The following is a 24,149-nucleotide window of genomic DNA, read 5'->3' on the forward strand; positions in this document are numbered from 1 at the left end:
TGAAAGAACAGGAACCACCTTGGTGCTTGTCTCCTCCCCTTTTTAAACTAGCGATACTTAATTTGACATTGAACTGATTCACAGTAAGTGTCAGAAATATGTTCTGCGATGGGTTTTTTTTTTTAAACCTGAAATCAAGGGTTGTCTATGGCTTTATATTTGTATAGGCACTGAAACACACATAGGCAAAAGAAGCCTAGAAAGACCGTAAAGAACCTTTGTGGGGGAAATTTCATGACATTTCTCTGGGGAATTGTGCCCTGCTGCAATCTTTCTTCTGAAGCAGGAATCTTAGTGGATTCTCTCACTTGGGACCTCAACCATGGAGGTGGCATTGTCAATGCCCAGGTGGGCTCAAAAAAGACACCCAGTGGCTTCACTCATTAAGTCTCTTATCCTCCCCATCCACACAAGGTCATTTTGGAGATTTAAGGACGGTTCAGTGGCTGACGGGGGGGGGGGGGGCGGGGGGAGTCAGAAACTTTCATACATGTATTTAAAGCAGGAAGACAACACTTGGCTGTAAAATGTCAAGCCTCGGGGGCTTTTCGTCTAAATTGTATCAAATACACAGCACCTAATATTTCTAGTGGAAACAAGGCCCTGCTCCTATATACTCTTCCAGAGCATGAGGGCATCCCACCACCATCACCCCTAACCCATCTCCCCTTGGATCAGGACACATCTTGATGCCAACCCAGCCAAAGACATTATAAGAAAGACAAATTTAGAGACCAACCGTTCCTGAAGGTTATCTGTCAATATCTGACACTTAGCCTAATCTAGATTCAGCACTGTTTCAAAAAGAAATGAGAATTTCAGCAGGGGTGATCTTGGCATTAACAAGAACATACACGATCCCGCTGTTGGGGCGTTGCTGGAAGAGTTGGAAGGATGGACTATGTCTCGGGTCAGTAGAGTGGCCATTTGGTGTCAGAGGTACATTTGTGACAGCAGGGCCTAGGTGGTCCTTAGAAAGGGTCATGTGGTGAAGATCACAGGCAAGTGGCTGAGGAGTAGATGGATGACTCTTAGGAGGAGGCTCTGCAAGCCTAGGCAGAATGAAAAAATCATGGCACTGAGCTTCAGTGAGGAAGGACAGGAGCAGGAAGACACATGATCACAACAGTTTCAGCCCTGCTCATTCATTCTCAGCCATGTCTTCTCAACCTGCTCAGGGCAGTTGCTCAGATCAGCAGTGAGAAGACACTGGCTCCATCTCCTTTCTCCCCTTTGTCACCTCAGCATGAATTGAACAGACCCACTCTGCCTCCATTAGTTCAAGACTAAGCCAGGTCCACATGGTTGTGCCATGTTGAGTAGGTTATCTTAGGACAGGATTTCTGAGGCAATTTGAAGCCAAGCATACCACACTGTTCCCTCAGAAGGTTATTGGACTGCCAGGAGGCTCATCTGGGGCAGATCATATAAAGATGCTGTGGGAGGAGGGGACCCATGGCAGACTTCCTCTAGTTCTTCAAGGGGCTTCCCTGTTTGATAAAGTGACAGCTTTTTCAGTCAGGGTTGAAACCTAAAGGCAAGAGGTTGGGTCAGCTATGATTCCTTCTCTTATAATGGCATCTACTCTTTTCCCCAGAGCATTCTTGAAGTGAGAAAAAATGGGAAATGGAAGAGAGCTGTTGTCTCTGGAGTCCAGAAACAGATCTTGGGGGAACTCAAGTTCAGAGATATGTCTCTCTCTTCAGGGAACCAACCAATTACATTTCCCCCTCAATATGTGACTCTGAGAAAGACACTTCATTGATGGTAAAATATAGGGAAGAGCTCTTACTCTGCCCATCCCACAGGGCAGATTTGGGGGGGAGGCATCACTGGAGAATCAGTGAATGACTGCTTTGAGTTAAACACCACACCCTTGTCCATGACTTGTCCTTACCCTGCTGTCCCCATCTCCATCATGCCTGACTCACCCCTATAAAACTTCAATATAATACTGTGGAGACTTTGGTACATTTAGCAAGTGCCAGCCAATTTTCCTCCTTAGCTATACTAAGCTGCACATCGTAAGGCTATTAAGGAAACACTGACCATTCTCCTAACAGAGCAAGGAACTGAGGAAAGAAAGTCTCTCTTCCAGGCTAAGTGGGACCTGGCTTTCTACCACCAGTAACTGGACAACTATGCAGTTATTTCGGAGTGGCTCAGTGAATGAGTCAAATCTTGACTCGACAATATCCTAGGAGCCCATAGACTTTCTCTGAACCATCTAAGTCCCAGCCTAGTAGCTACCCCTCCAGTTTCGAAAGCTTAACTCCTTCCCCTCCAGACTTGGCAGTTAAGACACCTGCTTTGGAATGCCCCAAGTTCCAAGTCAGTTGGCAGTTGGGCAGAACACTGGTCATTCCAGGGGTGGGGTCTTCTGGAAGGAGGGGAACTGGGGCACTATGCTCATCAAAACTTCATCTGGGGGAAAAGGTGCTGTCATTGGGGCCACTAACTGAAATGTACAGCCTAGAGTTGAATTAGGGATCTGGGCTTGTCTCTGGAAGTGGTTATTTCCTCTAAGCCATCTTCTTGCCAATGTAGGATGCAGGGGGTTTTGGGGGGGGGAAATCAGAGGAGGGTTCACTTTCCAGGCTATGAGCTAGTGGTCTCAGGTGTTCAGGAAACAGTTACGCTTGCTACCTGCATTTCATTCCTGTCTATTCTTGTAACTCTGGAGAAGTCAATCTAAATTTCAGTGCCCTGGACCATACCCAAGGAATCAGAGCTCCTACTCTGACCAGAGTACATCACACTGTCGTGTAAAATTTATTGGAAGGCACCAAGCTACACTTGGAGAGTTGGAGAACTCGGGGTTTTTTTTTGTTGTTGTTTGTTTGTTTTTTATACCAGCAGACCCAGAGGAATTCCTGCTCAGAAGTCTGAGCTCCACAGACAGGAGATCAATCCTTTTGTGGGGTAGAATACAGGCATTTTGCATTTACATTTACTCCCATGGTCACAGTTTCCCAAAAGTTATTTGCAAGAGTGTTCTGGAAATAAGTTGAGTTATGATAATGGCAGGTTTTTCTTATCAACACAAAGTATGGCACTTCTACCAATAATAAAAAAGTAAGGCTCAGTCCTTCCCCTAACAGGTTACCAATCTATGGACTCTCATTACAACTTTTAGTCCTCCTGATTCTTCCAGTATAACAGTTGAACATCTTTGTGGATGAGATTTATGTAGTATCAGTCATTTTTCTTCAGGCTTTCTCACCCTCCCACCCCCAGTATTTATTTAAATCTTATTATAACACAATAAGGTTCTATGAATATTTCTACATTATAGAGTGGGGAATTGATAAATGAGGATTAAGGGACAATCTCAACCACATATGGCTTTGATCTTAAAATATCAAATACCATCAATCACAGTATCATTGAGCTGTGCTAGCTTTTTCTTTTCTAATGCTTGTCTTGGGGTTTGAACGCAGGATTTGGGTACAGATTCTGAGCTTTTGTCCTAAAGACTAGTGTTCTACCACTTTGAGCCACAGCTCCATTTTTGTTTTTTGTTAATTATTTGGAAATAAGAGTCTCACAGACTTTTTTGCCCAGGCTGACTTTGAACTGCAGTCCTCAGATCTCAGCCTCCTGAGCAGCTAGGATTACAGGCATGAGCCACTAGTGCCTGGTGTGAACTGGCTTTCTATATTGCTTCAGTTAATGTGGCTAGTATTATTTTATTTTTTGATGGTCCTGGGGAAACTAGGTGCTGCCCCTGAGCCTCTTTGTACTTAGGGCTAGCACTCTACCACTTGAGCTACAGTGTCACTTCTGACTTTTTCTGAGTAGCTTATTAGAGATAAAAGTTTCAGAGTTTCCTGACCTGGCTGACTCTGAACTGTGATCCTCAGATCTCAGCCTCCTGAGTGGCTAGAATTATAGGCATGAGTCACCAGTGCACAGATCTCAATTTTTTTATTTTGCCAATCCCAGGGCTTGAACTCAGGGCAAGCACTCTACTACTAGGCCAAACTCCCAGGCCCTGGCCCTATTTTTTTCATTTATAACAGAATGCAAGATCCATCTTCCTACGACCTACTGTGATTTGGGTATCCAGTAAGCAGATAAGAATCAAAAGATCCTGCATTTGACCAGAAGTAAGCATTGAACACCTTTATCAGGAAGATGTCATTAACCTTTTCTGTAAATGCATTTTCCAGGACCTTCTTGCACATATATGAGAAAGTTAAAAATGGATTCAAAGGTTGCACATAGGGATGGGATCTCGGTGAAGGAAATACACAGCCTGTCCACATAGTTGTATAGCAGGATCAAATAAGCAACTGACAAAGAACAGGGCTGAACTTCCATGACCACCCAGTAACCACCTCTACTAATTTCTTAGGGCATTAAGTTGATTCAAAGTCACAGATACAGTTTACTCAATGCACCTTATTTTGACACAAATTATGCAAGTGTTTTAGTGGTGTTGGCTTGTATGTGTGTGCATATGCACAAGTGTGTACACATGTATGTGTCTGTCTGTGCATGCATGCATGTGTGTGTGTGCCACACCAGTATTGAAACTTGAACTCAGGGCCTGGGTCCTGTCCCTGCACTTTTCTGTTCAAGGCTACTACTTGAGTCACAGATCCACAAAGAACTTTTCAGTGTGTAATTGGATATAAGAGTCTCACAGGGCCGGGAGTTTGGCCTAGTGGTTAAAGTGCTTGCCTAGCATGCATGAAGACCCGGGTTCGATTCCTCGGTACCACATACATAGAAAAAAGCCGGAAGTGGTGATGAGGCTCAAGTGGTAGAGCTCTAGCCTTGAGAAAGTCCAAGGCCAGTGTTCAGGCCCTGAGCTCAAGCCCAGGACTAGCAAAAAAAAAAAAAAAGTCTCACAGACTTTCCTGCCCAGCCTGGTTTTAATGGCTAACCTTGGATCTCAACCTCCTAGGATTACAAGTGTGATATACTAGTAACCAGCTGGTATATTGTTTCTTAATAAAAATTTTTATTTGTTGAAACTAGAAGCTTTTTTTAACAAAGAAATGGTATAATTTTGACGCCTACATTTAATGAGTTTATTTTACATATATACATATAAAATTGAAAATTGTGGAAAATCATCTTGAAGTTTTTGCATTACCAACAATTCTCAAAAAAACCACAAAGCCATATTTACCCATATGAGAGCTTTATCAAAACAGAGAGCCACATCCCAGAGTGGGGCTCATAATTTAACAAATGCGTCATCCAGCTTCAACCTGTCATGAAACCAAAACTACCCCTAATGAAAGCCCACCAATTAAAAATACAACTCCAAGCCGGATGTGCCTGTAATCCTAGCTACTCAGGAGGCTGAGATCTGAGGATCAAGGTTCAAAGCCAGCCCGGGTACAAAAGGACCTGAAAATGAGAAGTAGGGCTTGACTCAAGGGTAGGGCAATAGCCTTGAGCCAGCCTTGGAACCAGCACCCAAGCCAAGTTCAAGCCCCAAGACCCACACAAAAAATACAATTCTAAGCTATTTGGGAAAAGCCTTTAAAATGCCAAACTGCTGAGTACAGTGGAGATGAGTCTTAATGGAATTTCTTGCCCAGAGTGGCTTCAAACCCCATCCCTCAAATCTCAACCTTCTGAGTAACTTGGATTATAGGCATGAGGCATCAGCACCCAGCCAAGCTCTTTTTTTGTTGTTTTGTTTTGTTTGTTTTTTATTGTAATTAGTAAAAGGGTTACATGATATTTGCCAGATAGAAGGTGCATTAATTCACATACATTGATACCCTTTCACATGTCTTGGTACCCATTTCCCTCCCCCCCACACCCCCCTCCCCTCTTAGTTTTCCCCCCTTCCCTATCAAATTTCAAATATCCAAATACAAATAAATTCCATATATCAGATAACAAAGTGAGATACTATACCAATAAGAGATAACCAAGGGACAGCAAAGGCGATGAGAGACAACATAGTACATTAAGGACAACAATCATTCATTATATGGCTTTTGTTTCACTATCCTGGGAGGTCCTTTCAATTAGCTTCACATTATCCAGCTAAGCTCTTATTTAACGCCTGCATCTCCTCTGGTATATCTGGAAATACATTTATGTCCTCTGTGGCACCAAATGGTCAGAAATACCTGGGGGTTTTTTTATTGTTGTTGTTTTTGGGGGAAGGGTCAGTCATGGCACTTGAACTCTGGGCCTGCTGTCCCTGAGTTCTTCAGGTCAAGGCTAGGGCTCTACCACTTGAGCCACAGCACCACTTCCAGTTTTCTGGTTAATTGGACTGGCTTTGAACCTGCATCCTCAGATCTCAGCCTCCTAAGTTGCTAGGATTGCAGGTGTGAGTTGATGACACCTGGGTAAAGCCTGATATTTCTACCCTTTTTGTTGTTGCTTTGTTTTGCTCAAGTATTCCCAAAAGAATTTGTTGTCAGACTGGACATAAGACTTTTTTCTTTAACCGTTGCCTAATATCCTATAGCAGGGGTGGTTTCCTGATTGAGTTGCAGCTTTATGCTCAGCCAGAGTTCTTCCCAGGGCCTTCATTGTCATGTTATGATGTTCTCTGGATGGAAACACTCGTTTACAACAGCAGTAGGATGTAGTGACCAGGTTGAGAAATGTGTAGAGTTCCCTGAGAGTAACTAAAGGGGATCAAGCACTAATATGAGGGGCTACCACTCCCTCAAGTGTGTTCAAGTGCATTCATACTGCATTCAAGTAGGGGAGATTCTAGAAATTTTGCCATTTGGTGGAGAATATTGTTTGGATGAGGAAATGATTTGGCTGGGCCAAGAAGATTCTAAGGTCACATATCTGTTGAATCAGACTACAAAGCTGGTCTTCCAATGGTTGGACCTCCTACTCTTTGAGATCTCACATTGAGGTATACTCTCTGGTTATTGAGGTCTGAGAGCCCTGCCCTCAGAAAGCACATTATCTCACCCCCTAGGGGTCCGTGATGGTTAGTGGGTCTCTTTCCTAGTCTTTCCCTAGCTTGCCAAACAGATCTCAGCCTGCTGAGTAGGATTACAGACGTGAGCCACCACACCCATCTACTGTTTTTGTATTTACATTAAAATTATGTCCTAAGATTTCAATGAGGAAGACTTGCCCTGTATGTTTGCATGATATAAAGTTTAATGATTCTGCTTTAAGAACTTTGCCAATAAAATGAATATTAAAATGAATAATTTGTTCAAGTTCTTCATGAATCAATTACTAGACACAATTTCCTCCCCCTTTTTAGTTTTTACAGTTCTTTCCCATAAGAATATATGGATCAATAATTAGACTGTATCAGTTTTGGGGGTTCTTTGTGTGCTCGAGTGCCTTTAGTAATACTTTGTTGTTGTTGATTGTGGGGCTTGAACACCTGGCATGGGCATTCCTCCTGAACTTTATTGCTCAGGGACAGCACTGTACTACTTTGAGTCATAGCACTACTAGTTTTCTGGTGGTTAATAGGAGATGAGTCTCTAGGACTTTGCTGCTGGGGCATGCTTTGAACCTTGATCCTCAAATTTCAGCCTCCTGAGTGGCGAGGATTACAAGCATGAACCACTGGCACCTGGCTTAGCAATACCCTTTTCTGAAAATATTACCCATTAGACCTCATCAGCGTCTACAGACACTTTATTAATCCCTGGGCAACAGATTGAGGACAATATCCTCTCTTGGGATCCCTCTGCTTATCTCTTCAATACATCTTGACATTTTTTCCTTCTCTTTCTGTGTCTGTGGACACATTCTTTGAAACCTTGGAGACAAAGAGCCCTATTCAGATGTTGCAGTTTTCTGGTATCAACAGTACAGGCATGAGCCACTGGTACTCAGCTCAGAGGAGAATATTTGTGTACATACCATGCTCTGAAGCACTGAAGATACAAGTGAAAATTAAGTTGACAAGTTTTCATGGGCTTAATGGTTATAATAGAAGAAAAACCCCGATATGCATGAAACATGAATAAAGAACCAAGAAGTCTGGGGGCCAGTGGCTCGTGTCATTTTCTGTCCCTATGGATTTTTTTCTATTATAGATATATAAGTAGAATTATACGGTGTGTTGTCTTTTGAGTCTGGCTCACTTCAATAAGCAAAATGTTTTCAAGATTTATCTGCACAGAAAATGTGTTATTTCCCCCTTTTCACAGCTGAATAATATTTATTCTATGGATAGAACTCACATTTTTTTGGCTGATAGTTGGGTTGTTTCCATTTTTTATTATTTTTGTCTATTTGGCTTTATAAAGATTCATGTGAAGGCCTCTGTGTGTATATTAAAGAAGTGTTTTCTGGGCATACACTTAAGAATCTTATTTCTAGGTTCTTTGTTAAATTTGCTTTACTTTCTGAGTTTGTTTTTTTTTTTCCAATCCTGGGCTTGAGCTCAGGGCCTGAGTACTGTCCTTGGACTTTCTCAAGGCTAGAGCTCTACCATGTGAGCCACAGCACCACTTCTGGCTTTTTTTTCCCCTATGTATGTGGTACCAAGGAATGGAACCCAGGTCTTTGTGCATACTAGGCAAGCACTCTATCACTAGGCCAAGCTCCCAGCACATTGCTTTACTTTCTGAGGACATCTCCCCCACACCCAACTGTTTCCTTAGATATGCATCAGGAGTACATGAATTTTCTAATTTCTCTATCTCAGTGCCAACCCATTGTGTTAGTATTTATTTATTTATTTATGTTTGCCAATCCTGGGCTTGAGCTCTGGGCCTGAGCACTGTCTTTGGGCTTTCTCAAGGCTAGAGTCCTACCACTTGAGCCACAGTACCATTTCCAGCATTTTTCTATATATTTGGTACTGAGGAATTGAACCTGGGTCTTCATGCATGCTAAGCTAACATTCTTACCACTAGGCCAAGACTCCCAGCCAATTAGTGTATCTTCTACGGAGTAATATCTGAAAAAAATTCTGAAAGAAATTAGTTGACATTTTACTATTGCAAATGTTTACTATTGTAAATGTTTACTGTTGTTAGTATTTTTTTCTCATGTCTAAGAATTCATTGCCAAAGCCAAGATCATAAAAGATCTGCCTTTCTGCCAGGCACTGGTAGCTCACCCCTGTAGTCCTAGGTACTCAGGAAGCTGAGACCTGAGGATCACAGTTCAAAGCCAGACCAGGAATGAAAGTCTGTGAGACTCATCTCCAATTAACCACCAGAAAACAAAAGTGGCACAATGACTCAAGTGGTGTAGAGTGTTAGCCTTGAGCTGAAGAGTTCAGGGAATAGCACCCAGGCCCAGAGTTCAAGCCCCATGACCAACCAAAAAACAAAACAAAACACAAACTGCTTTCTTCTACTTCCAGAATTTTGATAGTTTATCTGTTACAGGTAAGTCTTTTTCTTCTTTTTGACAGTCCTGGAGCTGGAACTCAGGGCCTGGGCATTATTCTTAAGCTTTCTCAAGGTCAATGTACTACAACTTGAGCCATGGCACCACGTCTGGCTTTTTCTGTGTATGTGGTACCAAGGAATTGAACCCAGGGCTTCATGTATGCTAGGCAGGCACTCGACCACTAGGCCACACTCCCAACAAGGGTAAGTCTTTGATATAGTTTTGAACTAGCTTCTGCCTGTTATATGAGGTAGAGAGCCAATCGCCTGTAGATACCTAATTGTCCTGGTGCTATTTGTGGAAAAGATTTATTTTTCTTCTACTGAATATTTTTGCCATCATGATTTTGTTGAAAATCAACTGGTCAACATGTGAAAGTTTATTTCTGAACTTTCAAGTCTCTTCCATTAGTTTCTATGTCTAGCCTTATGCAAGTACTAGGTAGACAAGTATTGTAGCTTAACAGTTACAGGAGTTTTTGTTTTTTCTGGGGATAGATCTTACTCATGATACAAAAGCTCTCCACTACTGAGCCACACTTCTAGCCCTATGATATTTTTAAAATGAGAAAGCATGATTCTTCCAACCTTATTATATATATATATACATATATGTATATATATTTCTATATTTGGTCCTATGCATTTTCATATGAATTTTAAGACTACCATGTTGGTTTCTACAATAAATGTAGTTCAGAATTTTTTCTTTGGTCAGTTGTGGGGCTTGAACTCTGGGCCTGGGAGCTGTTTCTGAGCTCTTTAGCTCAAGCAGAGTGATCTACCACTTGAGACACAGTGTCACTTCTGGTTTTCTGGTGGTTATCAACAAACAAGAGTCTCATGGATTCTTTGTGCCTGGGCTGGCTTTGAACCAAGATTCTCAGTTCTCAGCCTCCCGAGTAGCCAGAATTACAGGTGTGAGCCACCAGTTGCCTGGCTTAGTTCAGATTTTTTTTTGCCAGTCCTAGGCTTGAGCTCAGGGCCTAAGCACTGTCCTTGGACTTTCTCAAGGATAGAGCTCTACCATTTGAGCCTCAGCACCATTTCCAAACCCAGGTCTTTGGGCATGTTAGGCAAGTACTCTACCACTAGGCCAAACTCCCGGCCCCTAGTTCACATTTTTATAGGCATTTGTTGAAACTAAATTGAATAGGCAGCAAAGCCTCCAAATCAAAATGCTTAAAACTATAAACATATATGTATCTTTGTATTTGTTTACATTTTAATCTTTGCCAAGTCATAATTGATAATGCAGAATATGTACATATTGCTGAACATGAACCAGCGATGTCATCACAAATTGGTCCCATAGGATAATAAATGTGACTATCAGCTCCAAAACTTTCCTTGTTTTCTCTTTCAGTAAGAACATTTAAATAAGCCGGGTGCAGTGACTCACGCCTGTAATCCTAGCTACTCAGGAAGCTGAGACCTGAGGATCACAGTTCAAAGCCAGCCTTGGCACTAAAGACCCATGAGACTCTTATCTCCAATTAACCTCTAAAAAAGGGGAAGTGGGGCTGTGGCTCAAAAGTAGGGCAGTAGCAACCTTGAGCTGAAGAGCTCAGGGACAGTGCCCAGGCTCAGAGTTCAAGCCCCATGACCCACGAGAGAGAGAGAGAGAGAGAGAGAGAGAGAGAGAGAGAGAGAGAGAGAGAGAGAGAGAGAGAGAGAGAGAGAGAGAGAGAGAGAGAGAGAGACAGAGACAGAGAGAGAGACAGAGAGACAGAGAGAGAGAGAGACAGAGAGAGAGAGACAGAGAGAGAGACAGAGACAGAGAGACAGAGACAGAGAGTCAGAGACAGAGAGACAGAGACAGAGAGAGAGACAGACAGAGAGACAGAGACAGAGAAACAGAGAGAGAGACAGAGAGAGCACTTAAATTCAACTTTTAAGACCAAGCATGGTTGGCCACACCTGTAATGTCAGCCACTTGGGAAGCAGAAATCCTTATAGTCCAAGGTGGACTATGGGCAAAAAGCCAGATCCTGTCTGAAAAACAATCTACAGCAAAAAGGCTGAGGGTGTGACTTAAGTGTTACATGTGGTAGGATTTCTTCATTAGGACTGAGTAATATTTTATGAGCACACATTTTTTTTCTTTTCTTTTTTTGTCAGTCATGGGGCTTGAACTCTGGACCTGAGTACTGTCCCTGAGCTCTTCAAAGAGCTCAAGGCTAGTGCTCTACTATGATCTTCAGATCTCAGCCTCCTGAGTAGCTAGGATACCAGGCGTGAACCACAGGTGCCTGGCACACCATATTTTCTTTGTTCTGTCAATGAACACTTAAATTGTTTCAAGCTGAGGCCTTTCCAAGGCTAAGCCAGTGCTGGACAACTGAGCTATATCCTTATCTTAGCACTGAGATTTTTTTTTTTTTTGTCGGTCATGGGGCTTGATCTGTCCCTGAACTGTGTCCCTGAGCTCTTCAGCTCAAGGCTACCACCCTACCCTTGAGCCAAGCTCCACTTCCGATTTTTAGAGGTTAATTGGAGATGAGTCTCAGGTCCTTTTGTGCTCAGACTGGCTTTGAACCTTGATCCTCAGATCTTAGCCTCCTGAGTAGATAAGATGATAAGTGTGAGCCACCACATTCTGCTACCATTGAGATTCTGATAGAAATTTTATTGCCTCTTTGGATCACTTTGAAAGTCTTCCAACTCATGAATTTACAAATATTGTTCTATTTGTGTCTTTACAAAGTATGAGCCAAGATCCAGGAGTTTGGCCTAGTAGTAGAGTGCTTGCCTAGCATGCATGAAGACCCGGGTTCGATTCCTTGGTACCACATACATAGAAAAAAGCTGGAAGTGATGCTGAGGCTCAAGTGGTAGAGCTCTAGCCTTGAGAAAGTCCAAGGACAGGGCTCAGGCCCAGAGGTCAAGCCCAAGACTGGCAAAAAAAAAAAAAAAAGTATGAGCCAAAATGATCAGCTTTCTTCATCTTATTAAATCCACTTGTAAGCATTTTATTCTTTTTGGATGTTCTCGTAAATTGAATTGTTTTCTGAACTTCTTTGAAGGATTATTCATTGCTAATGTACAGAAATATCCACATCAGAATTAGGGGTGATCAAGATCAGAAATGGTGTCTTACCTGAGAATTGTGAGAGGAGTGGAATCTGTTCTCTTCAGAGGGTCACAGAATGACCAGGACCAGGCTCAGTAAATCATCATCTCTCACTGCCATTTACCCTGGAGAGATTCTCTCCTCCAATACATAGTCTTTGCAGAAATGGCCAGGCTGAGGCTCTTAACAATGGCTGACCCTCAAGATTTTTTTTTGCCACTTCTGGGGCTTGAACTCAGGGCCTGAGCAATGTCCTCAGGCTTTCCCAAGGTTAGAGGTCTACCACTTGAGTCACAGCACTACTTCTGGCCTTTTCTGTGTATATGGTACTGAGGAATCAAACCCAGGTCTTTGTGCATGCTAGCAAGCATTCTACCACTAGGCCACACTCCTGGAAGTCATACATCTTATATCTTAATCTCTACTATACCAGATGCTGATGGTTTGTGACTGAAATCCTAGCTATTTAGGAGGCTGAGATCTGAGATCTGTTGTTAAAAGCCAGACAGGGGCCTAGGAATGTGACTTAATGGTAGAATGTTTGCCAAACATGCATGAAGTCCTGGGTTTAATTCCTTAGTGCCACATAAACAGAAAACGCTGGAACTGGAGCTGTGGGTGCAAGTGGTAGAGTGCTAGCCTTGAGCCAGGCTTGGTGGCTCATACCTGTAATCTTAGCTACTTGGGAGGCTGAGGACTGGGGTTCAAAGCCAGCCTAGGCAATAAAGACCATGAGGCTCCTATCTCCAATTAAACTCTAGAAAATGGGAAGTGGGGCTGTGGCTCAAGGGGTAGGGCGATAGCCTTGAGATGAAGAGCTCAGGGACAGTGCCTAGCCCAGAGTTCAAGCCCCATGACCCATTAAAAAAATGCAGCTCAGGGATAGTGCCTAGCTCCTGAGTTCAAGTCCCATGACCAGCACACACACAAAAATACTAAGAACAGTAAAATAATATTTACAATAATAAAATGTCAACTAATTTTTTCAGATTTTTTTTCAGATATTGCTCCATAGAAGGTATGCTAATTGTCAATAAGGATATGAAAGCAAGCTTATCAACAGTAATCCTCAGGGAAATGCAAACTAAAGCTATCAGAAGACTTTGCTTTATACTTACTAAGGTGGCTGTAATAAAAGAAAAATACAATGGGTTGGTACTTAGGTGGAGAAATTAGAAAATTCATACACTCCTGATATAAATATAAAGGAAACAGTTGTATGTGGGGGGGGGAAATCCTCAGAAAATAAAGCAAATGTTAACAAAGAATCTAGTATGTATATATACACAAAAACATTCACATGAATGTTTATAAAGCCTCTCAGATTCAAGAAAATTCCAAGGTCCTTAATGTCAGTAGTAGAAATATCCCTGGCATTTTCACAGACAGTGACAGCAGACAAAATTTTGCACAGAAGCAGCAGACAGCTGGTCTGTGTCTCCATGTAGAAACCAAGCCATTATCCCATGATAACACAGACAGCCAGAGAAACTCAGGGAAGACATACCAAAAGAACTTGAATCCAGGAGTGGTTTCAGACAGCTGAGGGTGAAATACTATCCTTCATCATGGTTATACTGTTTGTTCGCTGAGATGTTAGTTCCAGGCATCACATAATAACTCACACTGATGCTTCTATTATAGGACAAAATGACCAAGGATGGCCGAGTCTTCCAGTCTCAAGGGGTCTTAAGGGATAGGGTTGTCATATATGCCTGTCCATTTTCATTGCTATAAAGCTAGGGAACTTTATACAACACAAGTTTGTTCCGCTTACAGGGCTGGAGGTTTGAGAACCCACAGTTGATGGTTTTCTTGCTGGCAGAGTCCGGAGGTGGCAGAGCATATCACATGAGAAGAGGTAAGGAGTACAGGTCAGAGTCTTCTGGCTGTTCTTATGAGGTCATCTGGATTCAGTTATAGTGGTCCCACTCTAACGATCCTACCTAATCCTAATCATCTCTCCAAAGGCCTACCTGTATAAATCATAAATTTCCACCCTCTTGGTACCTTACAATGGACAAGTATCCAAACCATGGAAGCGCTCCATGCTCCTTGCTGAGACCCAAGTCCTGATCATCTTCCCATTTAGGAACTTCAGCGAGCAAAGCTCACAGACCTATCTACTGGGATCTGTGTGTGTGTGTGTGTGTGTGTGTGTGTGTGTGTGTGTGTGTGTGTGTGTGTGTGGGTGTCCTGGCTTGAACTCAGGGCCTGAGCACTGTACTTGGGTTTTCTCAAGGCTAGAGCTCTACCACTTGAGCCACAGCACCACTTCCTGATTTTTTTTTCTATGTATGTGGTACTGAGGAATTGAACCCAGGTCTTTGTGCATGCTAGGCAAGCACTCTACCACTAGGCCAAACTCCCATCCCTGAGGTCCTTTTGAATCAGTGACTTTTGGCAAAAAATATTCTGGCTACTTTATTCTTAGTTCTTTCTACCTAGGCCTGGGCAAGGACTGTGTGACTGAGAGTAGTAGAAAGTTGGGAACACAGGACATGAATCAGAAGCCATAAGGGAAGAGACCCAGGCTCAGACAATCATAGAAAACGATACAGAAAGCTGGGTACTAGTGGCTCATACTTAGAATCCTAGCTACTTTAGGTGGCTGAGATTCAAGGATTGTGGTTTGAAGCCAGCCAGAGCAAGAAACTCTGTGAGACTCATCTCTAATCAGCAAAGAGAGCTGGATGTATAGCTATGACTCAAGTGGTAGAATGCTGTCCTTGAGCAAAAGAATCTCAGGGACAGTGCGAATGCACTGCATTCAAGCCCTAGAACCAGCAAATAACATAGAGTACACACCCTAGCAAACTCCAGAGCAGTAATGAAACCGCTTGTCCAGTACACAAGAGAAAGCAGAATGGGTTCCCTAGCTGGCCTGGACCATCCTTCAAAGGTCCTCTCTGAACCAATCCTGCAGCACCCTCTGGTGTCCCAGGGGTGCAGTGCCCTTACTTGATTGTCTCTGAGAACTAAGAGCCTCCTTAATGCAGGTCTTTTCCAATATAATCACCTAGAAAGTACTTGGGAAGTGAGGGTTTAATTCCATCCCCATTTTCCATTATGTTAACACTCCTATTAATGATATGGACACACCATTTGAGATAGTTTTGCACAAATAAAAACCTCATCAACTTTAAAAGTACATAAAAGTGTAAAAAAAACTAGGATCCCATGGACCAAAAAGCATTGTATTCAGAACCTGACATAGAACTGTAATCCCTTTGTAGCAATAATATTAATAACAAATAAATATATAGAATTTAATGCTAGTTTCTTACCTTGGTGCCAGTGGCTCACACTTACATTCCTAGCTACTCAGGACTGCAGCCCAGGCAGGAATGTCTGTGAGACTCTTGTTTCCTGTTAACTACCCGAACCCAGAAGCATAGGTGTGGCTCAAATGGAGGCGTGCTAGCCTTGAGTATAAATGCTCAGGGATAGTGCTCAGGCCCTGAGCCCAAGTACTAGGACCAACACACATAAAATCAAAATAAAACTAAACAAGTCTCCTTACATATCGTTTATGCATATTTATTGTGCATATTCATTCCCAGTCTTCAGAATTTTGAGAAATTTCTATCATATATGATCCAGCTTTCATTATTAGAGCAGCAACAATGGAGAAAGATGTTCAGCATCTGTGTTTGTTTTCTTCCTTACTTCCATCAGTCAGAGAATTATAGTTACTATCTTGGGTTTAGCCATCTACATCTGGGCAATCTGATGAATTCTTTAGCACTTGAACTTGTGAAGCCTCACAATGACAATAGAAGGTGTACACATAACTTCTATTTCTCAGTTGAGAAAAGCAAATCTGAAGTGATGTGATGCCTTTCCTTTGTTCATCTTCTTTGGATTTCATTTCATAGTCATTTCATAGAACTTTCTTCAGCTCTCCCACAGGCCGTTTTTACCATCTTGGGGCAATTTCCCTGTCACTTGGGTCTATATTTAGTGATGCTGGAAGAAAATGGTATATTTTAAGAGAGTTAGGACTTTTTCCTAGTTTTCAGACACATCATTGAGTATGCAATTTCAACAGTCACTCCTCTCAGAAATAGAAACGTGTGCTCCATAGGCTGGCACTCTGCTACTTGAGTCATATTGGAGATAAGTGTTTCATGAACTTTCCTGCCCAGGTTGGCTTAAACCATGATCCTCAGATCTCAGCCTGAGTAGTTAGGATTACATGTGTGAGCTACTGATGCTCAGTTCTTATTTTACTTTTAAAATATAAGGCTTAAGGTAAGTGGTAGGAAGGGAGCAAAAGATAACTGTTATGGGAAGAGACAGAAAGGCCCAGATGCTATGAGTGGCAAGGTAGGACTTGACCAATCTTCAGCAATGACAAGCAACAAGCACAGAAGTAGCACCAGCTAAGGAACCTTCAAAGAACCAAGAGGAATAAGTGTGCCTATACCCGAGGCAGCATGCAGATGGGGCCCTAGCCATGCAGTACTGCTCCTTCCCAAGTGCTTCTCTGGGGGCTATTCCTCAAGATGGGACAGCTAGAGGCAGAACACAGTGATCCAAGGAGAAGCGATAGCTCACATGCCGCAGCCCTCTTGCTCCCTGAGAAGTTCAGTGAACTTATCCAAAGACCATTTAGCCCACCTTCACAGTATGGCATCATGACTTTGAAGATTGTTCTACAGAATAGCCTAACCTACTACTAGGTCCCATATTCATCTGTTTCCAAGCCAGTGTTTCCTAGGCGCTGGCATGAGTTTTTCCTCCTTTGGGACCCCTAATCCCAGACAACTCACTGGCTCCAAGATGGTTTACTACAACTTCAGTAGAAATGGAGAAATATCTTAGGAAATTCATTCCGTTAGGTAGAACAACCAATGGATGTCATTTTGAGCGTGTGTGCTGTTCCTGGGGCTTGAACTCAGGGCTTGGACACTGTCTTTATATTTTATGCTCAAACATTGTTGGGGACCGACTGTGGGGTCAATGACCTTGGACCTGACCTTGGACCTACACAACTGTATACACAAGGAAGTAACTCTGATCAGGATGACTTTAAGCAAAGTCAATCAGTTCTTATCATGATGACTTTAAGCAATGTCAATCAGTTCTTATCATGATGACTTTAAGCAATGTTAATCCTTTCTCATTTATCCTATATGTGATTTGTTTACTATTTTGTATGAATGTAGCCTCTGGCAACTCCCTAGTTTTAAGAAGAGTATTTAAGGTCGGAACTTAAAATAAACGGGAGAGTCTTAGGCAGCAGTCTGGAGCTCACAGACTTCTTGGACTGCTGACTTGGGCTGTAGTCCTCCCGAACTCCATCTGTTTGTCTCTCTTCTGTTTTTTCCTAGTCCTTGCCCCTATTTCAGGAATCCCAATCCACGAACCCTGGTTTGCTGTTGGCTGGCTCCGGCAAAACATAGTGCTATACCACTTGAGACACAGCTTGATTCTGTCATTTTGGTGGTTTGCCAACTGGAGAGAAGAGTCTCATGGTCTCAGAGACCCCCATGGACTTTCCTGCATTTGCTGGCTTTGAGTCATGATCCTCAGATCTCAGCCTCCTAAGTAGCTGGGATTACAAGTATGAGCCCATCAGCACCTGGCCGGATGTTGTATTTTTCTTTCCTTTTTTTTAGCCAGTCCTGGAGCTTGAACTCAGGGCATGAGCACTGTCCTTGGGCTTTCTCAGGGGTAGAGTTCTACCACTTGAGCCATAGCACTACTTCCAGCATTTTCTATGTATGTGGTACTGAGGAATCGAACCTGGGTCTTTGTACATCCTAGGAAAGCACTCTACCACTAGGCCAAACCCCAAGACCCTGAATGTTGTATTTTTAATGTGGCACACAAATGGTAAATATGAAAGTTTTTTTGATAAATGTAGATTATTTTTGCAGTGCTGAGGATTGAACCCATGGCTATGGACATGCCAGGCAAACCATTGAGATATGTCCCCTTTCCATTTTAGATGCCTTTAACTGGATCTCTAAATTCAAAAAAGGGCTGCACCTAACATGAGTAGAGGAATGAGGTAGAAGACTCAGGTGCACTGACTCTAGCATATCTACAAGTGGACATCTTCCTGAGCTGACACCCAGCATATATGGTTCTTAGCTTGCTACTCTTTGGACAAACCTGAGACAGACTGGTGAAAGGAAATAAATTGAAAAAAATTGAGAAATCTGTCTCAAATATCTATTTTCTAGGAGCTCAGGGAAGGAAAGAGTTTATATGAAGCACAAAGAGGTTACAGGAAGAGTGTACAGGAAATTCTAGTGCTTGGGTAGGGTCTTTTGTGTCCTGAGCAGATTTACTCTTCTTCTCAATCTGGATTTAGACCCCTGTAGGTCAACACTGATGTTTTCTTTTCATACTGCTCCATACCTTTCTGCTAAACTATGAATAGAAATTGGGTAGGAGCATTAGAAGCATCTCATTCCTCCACTTTTGATTAGCACCAATAAACTGTACAAAGGGATTTCATTTCAGAGTATCCATATATACATGCAATGTCCCTTGTTCAGATTCTATCACAGAGACCCCATTTTAGAATTTAGAATGCTATGTGGAAAAGATGGGTCATTAAAAGACCAGGGAAAGGATTAAGGAAAAGGTCAGAAATTTCTACCTGCTGAGGCATGACTTCTGCACAGTGAAGTCCTACCAACACAGTCAAGGGACAGAAACCAAACTTACGAACACTAGAGAACAGGTCTCCGCAGGCAACAGTAACAACCTATGAAGAACTCTTTGCATCAGGGACATTTAGCACCTTTCAGATTCTGAGTATGTAACTTATGTAAGCTGCCCACTCCCAGCCACAGATAGAAGCAAGGAGGCATCAGATACCTCAGAACTGACTGAGTAGCAAGAATGGTAAATGGTGTCATGAGGTTTAGGCTGTACTTCATGCAGCCCAGAGTATGTGTATACAACACAGGTCCTCAGTAACTCCTCATTTAATCAGAACATTCTGGAGAATTAAACTGTAGAAGTATATTTATCACATAGCATACCAAAAGGTTTATATAAGGTTCCTTTTATTGCTGGCCATTTCTTTATAACAATCCATTTGAGGCCAACTTCCACCTGTAACTTTTTTGCCAAAAATGCCCCTCTAGAAATTCTAATATTATAAGATGTATCCCCCTTACTATTTCAACAACTGTGGCTTCTGAATTTTTTTCTAGAAGCTTTTATAGTCTGAACTTCAGTGTCCAAATGCCAAATAAAACTAAGCAGGCAGGGACCGGGGGCTAAGGATAGGCTAGGGGTCATAGAAGGTACTGTCACCACAGTGATGACAAGGGTTGGCACTGAACCAGTCCATATTGGCCTGCCCCAACTCATGCAGCATCCATTTCAGCTTGTTGTGCAGGTGGGCAAATCTCCCCAGGTGGAAGGTGCCTGGAAAATCCTGGTCACTCTCCCATGGTCCAGAATACAGCATATAACTTAGATTGATCAGCCTAATGTTTTGGCGCTGGAGATTCTTTAGCATGGACATGGAGATTGGATTCCCACATAACTTAATGGCTGTGAGCTGGCTGCAGTAGCTCAGAGAAGGCAGGATGACAGTGAGTTGGGAATCTACAATCCCACAATCAATTAACCCCAGCGTTTGGAGAGTGGTGGAGACTTTTTCTAGCAGATCTCGAAGGGGCTCAAGACTTATGCTGGCTAAATTGACCCCACTTAAATCAAGGTCCTTTAGCTCACTGATGTAGGGACACTGGGACAGGTACATCAAATCTGATTCCAAAAGCAGGCAATTGGTGATCCAGAGGATCTTCAAAGAGCTCTTCAGGCACCTGGAGAGAAACAGAACAGTCAGTTCTAGAGACTGGTGAAGGTGGGTAGAAGCTGGTGGAAGGGATCTGGCCATCAAGTAAACAGCCAACTTCTAGTATGCTACATTGCTAAAGGAGTGTTCACAGCAGGCCAAGATTACTGCAACCCTTTTATTACTTTGTGTGACTGGGTTGAGTGAATAAAATTTCAATCTCCCTTTGCTCATCTGGTGAGCAAAAAAATATATCTTTTAATAAAGTATTATGAAAACAAAGCAGGATGATGATGAGATATGGCTTATAAAACAGCCTCAAGCCGGGTACTGGTGGCTCACACCCGTAATCCTAGCTAATCAGGAGACTGAGATCTGAAGACTGCAGTTCAAAACTGCCTGGCCATAAAAGTCAGTAAAACTCTTATCTCCAATCAACCACCAGAAACTGGAAATGGCACTGTGGCTCAACATCGTAGAGCACTAGCCTTGAACTGAAGAGCTCAGGGACAGTGCCCAGGCCCAGAGTTCAAGCCCCAGGACAAAAAAAAAAAAAAGCCCCAGCATATCTCAAGCAAGGAAGGATTTCACAGTGAATTTTATTTTCTGAGACACAAAAAAATTAGGAAAAGTAATTTACAAAGAAACAACATACTTCAAATTCAGTCTTCCTGTAGCTACCTGTAGCTCGGTGTACAAGGAGGCTACCATGAAACATTCATGAAAGGTAAACCTGGGCCAAGTTAGCAACATGCAAAGGGGGCTGCTGCCTGCACAGGCCACTGTAGATCTTTGTGTATGGGCAAACTATCACTATTTAAAATTCCCCACTCCTGATCCTTCCCCTAACATAAATCATGCACTCCCAACACATTCTTTAATCTAGAGTTCAGAAAAATTCTTTATAGATGGGAAAGATGAGGGAGAGGTTTTTTTGTTGTTTGTTTGTTTTGTTTCACTGGTTCTGGGGCTTGAACTCAGGGGTCTGGGCTCTGCCCCCAAGCCTCCATGTGCTCAAGGTTAGTGTTCTACCAGTTGGGCCACAGCACCACTTCCAGCCTTTTCTGTTTACGTGGTCCTAAGAAATCAAACCCAGGGTTTCATACATTCTAGGCAAGCACTCTACCACTAAGCCACATTCCCAGCCTCTGAGGGAGGTTTAAAGGAAGAAGATCAAGCTGAGAAGGCTGGTTGGGAAGGAGCTAAAATATAAAATAGAAACATTTTTTTTGTGTCTGTATGTGAGTCCTGGGCCCTGAACTCTGGGCCTGAGCACTGTGCCCTTGGGCTTTCTCAAGGCTAGAGCTCTACCACTAGAGCCACAGCACCATTTCCAGCTTTTTTCTAGGTATCTGGTGCTGAGGAATTGAACCCAGGTCTTCATGCATGCAAGGCAAGCACTCTACCACTAAGCCAAACTCCCAGCCCCAAATAGAAACATTTTTCTTCAATGCCTCACCACTTACTTTGGTCATCTTAAGACTCATTTCCTAAGGAAAAATTCCCCAAACTAGCCTCTCCAAAGCTAAGTCACTCCCCACTTAAGACAATCCAGGGTGATATCAGATGGGACTTTTACAGATCTATCCTTGTGGCTAGTTCCTCCTCTCCTTACTCTTCCCTCCCCACCAACGCTCACCCCCACCCCCCACCCCAGACTATGTCTCCTAGGTTGGCCTCGAACTCAAACGTGCTATGGCTACTCAAACTACTTCCTCAGCCACCCCATCCAAGCCCTGGGGTAACAGGTGACTGCCACCATGGCCAGCACAGTTAGTACCCATCCTTTTGTCATATGCCCTGCACTGCCATCAACACAGTCATTACTGGACGTAACCCCTCAAATCTGGACTACAACTATAAATCAAAATAAATCTATTTTCTTTATAATTTATCCAGCCTATGTAGTCACATTCTTAGCAATAGAAAAGTAAGACAACCTGTAACCTTCATCTGGGTAGTACCTTGGATAGTTGTGTGATACCAAACCTGGGTATAGTACAATGTTCTGACTTCAGAACATTGCTTGTGTCCAGCACAGACACAAGCATTATGGCTTCTGCACTGAAGGAAGGCTTGCTCTTATCTATAGGGAAATGTAGCCATTCCTCACCTGAGCACATGGTGCAGGCGGCCTTCCAGGAAGGAGATGGAATCCAAACACAGTTCCTGGAGGTGATGAAGACTCAGGAACTGAGAGCTGAACAGGTGGACACACTGCTCTTTCTCCTCCAGGGATGTGTACAGAGATGTATGGATGTGGGAGAGCACAAGTCTGCGCAAATCACACATCTGGCCCAAATGAGGAGCAAAATTCCCCAGGTTGGAGAGATTCCAGGTGCAACTCACTTCTAAATCCTGGACAGAGTCCAGCCTTATCATTTTTACAATCAACTTAATATTCTGCAAAGGAACTCTAAAAATACTCAGCTTCTTACAACAGAGGTGCAGTAAACCTTTCTTTTGTTTCACCTTTTCAATGAGGGAGGCGAGCAATTGCTCATGGCTGCCTTTCTTCAGGGACAAATCTATGAACATTTCCACGGGGACCAAAGCCTGTTCTACCCCCATCCTGGAGCCATTCACTTTCTGCTTTGTCTTCACAGGCTGAGTATCCTCTGACTCCATCAATGAGCACAGACTAGCTCTGGTTCCAGACCACACGGTCCAAAAGTTTTGATGGACATTCTTGCGTAAATCCAGCACTTGCAGTCTCCAACGCCTATGGTAAAAAGAGGTAATCAATTCAAAGTAAGAGTAGAAGTCCCAGAGAACAGTCAATAAGCATTTATCTGACTTGAACTTCAGACACCAGCTGTTCCAGTCCTTACTGGGGCCTTGCTCTTTCCCCACTGATTCTACTTCTAGAAAGATCCCGTGTGCCTGCGATCCTCCCTGGAAACCTCTCTTTCCTCCACTTTCCTTTCACTTTATTTTACAGTGCTATGGTTTGAATCCAGGGCTTCTAAAATGTTATGCAATTTCTGTATCATGGAGGTACAATCACAGCCTCTGCTTTTCATACATTTAAGTGCCACATTAAGAGGCACATTTTCCTTAACTGCATGTTTACTGTCTGGTGGCTCCTTCAGTTGCATGTACATTATCTGGCGGCCCATTTTTAGAAAAGAACTGTCAGTAATGGCTTCCTCACTAGCATCACATAAAGCCCCTCTTATCTATGCCCTGACCCCAGCCATGTCTTACTCAGGCTCCCAGCCTGGGTTACCCTCACCTGGGGCGAACCTCCTGAGAAAGTAGTGTGTCTAGTCCACTGAGTACAGCTTGGAAGTTGTCCTGATGAAACTGCTTTTCCTTCATCAGGGATCCTAGAGGCAGGCAAGCAAAGGGCCAGGCCTGCACCATGGCTTTGAGTGCTTCACTCTGTCTCCCGGAATAGGCAGCTATGAACAGAGGTGGAAAGAGTTCCATGGGCAGCAACTCCAAAGCTGCAATGGCTGAGGCCTCATCCTTTAGCAGGCTCTGAGTGGCCAGCTCTAGCAGTCTTGGTGGGTCACACATGCTCATCCTGATGAATCCGCTCTAAAATGATGCCATAGAAACATGGAGGGAATAAGACAGCCTTGTCAGACCAAGCATGAGCAATCCCATCTCCTACCTATCTAAAGAACCAACATCACTGCTCTGGTACCAACAGGTGAGTGCTTAGTTTTCCCAAAGTCTGTTCTGTACTCAATGGTCACAGAACTACAGCTTTAACTCTGCAGGATCAGCATCTACCAGCCCAGGCCCCTGGCCTCCCCTCGCCATGCTAATGAGGTGACAGATGACCACTGCCTCTTTTACATATCCTCTAACTGGTCCAGTTAATTGTGTTTGGAAGTAACTGCTGAGGAAGCTGAGAGCAGACTCAGAGCTTGTGAGGATAAGGGATGTTTCAAATTATAATTTCTCTAAATGCTCAAAAGTGCCTGGACTCTGGATATTGGCATATCTGCTTCATAAGGATATCTTGAGAATGAGGTTCAAG

At 43.1% G+C, this 24,149-nt stretch overlaps 1 protein-coding gene and 2 long non-coding RNA genes across 5 annotated transcripts in view; 1 reads left to right on the forward strand and 2 right to left on the reverse strand.

Moving 5' to 3' along the window:
• LOC150057232 (uncharacterized) overlaps positions 1-1,929 on the reverse strand; it is a 44,924-nt gene extending 42,995 nt beyond the window's left edge. Inside the window, exon 1 of the long non-coding RNA XR_016537165.1 lies at positions 1,898-1,929. This is a non-coding gene — a long non-coding RNA (uncharacterized LOC150057232). The remainder of the gene's footprint in view (positions 1-1,897) is intronic.
• A 446-nt stretch (positions 1,930-2,375) lies between these two features.
• On the forward strand, positions 2,376-18,520 carry LOC150057233 (uncharacterized). Of its 3 annotated transcripts, none has more exons than XR_016537074.1 (4): positions 2,376-2,436; positions 4,023-4,109; positions 14,167-14,248; positions 18,344-18,520. It is a non-coding gene; the product is annotated as an uncharacterized LOC150057233 (long non-coding RNA). The 3 variants fall into 3 exon arrangements; XR_016537076.1 differs by lacking the exon at positions 2,376-2,436 and adding an exon at positions 2,451-2,543; XR_016537075.1 differs by lacking the exons at positions 14,167-14,248; positions 18,344-18,520 and adding an exon at positions 12,341-12,476.
• An 884-nt stretch (positions 18,521-19,404) lies between these two features.
• Positions 19,405-23,707, reverse strand: LOC150057234 (melanoma antigen preferentially expressed in tumors-like). The gene is made up of 3 exons (XM_090341760.1): positions 23,394-23,707; positions 22,272-22,880; positions 19,405-20,186 (listed from the first exon to the last, which is right to left on the reverse strand). The coding sequence occupies exons 1-3, from the start codon at positions 23,684-23,686 to the stop codon at positions 19,643-19,645; spliced, it is 1,446 nt and encodes a 481-aa protein (XP_090197886.1). The 5' UTR covers positions 23,687-23,707; the 3' UTR covers positions 19,405-19,642.
• Positions 23,708-24,149: the final 442 nt, after the last annotated feature.

The sequence above is a fragment of the Megascapheus bottae genome, chromosome 11 (genome assembly GCF_031878675.1).
Source record: "Megascapheus bottae isolate mThoBot1 chromosome 11, mThoBot2.hap1, whole genome shotgun sequence".
Lineage (NCBI taxonomy): Eukaryota > Metazoa > Chordata > Mammalia > Rodentia > Geomyidae > Megascapheus > Megascapheus bottae.

Coding starts and splice junctions, on each gene's coding strand:
- LOC150057234 (XM_090341760.1), bottom strand. CDS start 23,686: ATGAGCATGTGTGACCCACCAAGACTGCTAGAGCTGGCCACTCAGAGC. Junction 22,881..23,393: donor TCTCAGGAGGTTCGCCCCAG/GTGAGGGTAACC, acceptor TTTTTACCATAG/GCGTTGGAGACTGCAAGTGC. Junction 20,187..22,271: donor CGCCTGCACCATGTGCTCAG/GTGAGGAATGGC, acceptor GTTTCTCTCCAG/GTGCCTGAAGAGCTCTTTGA.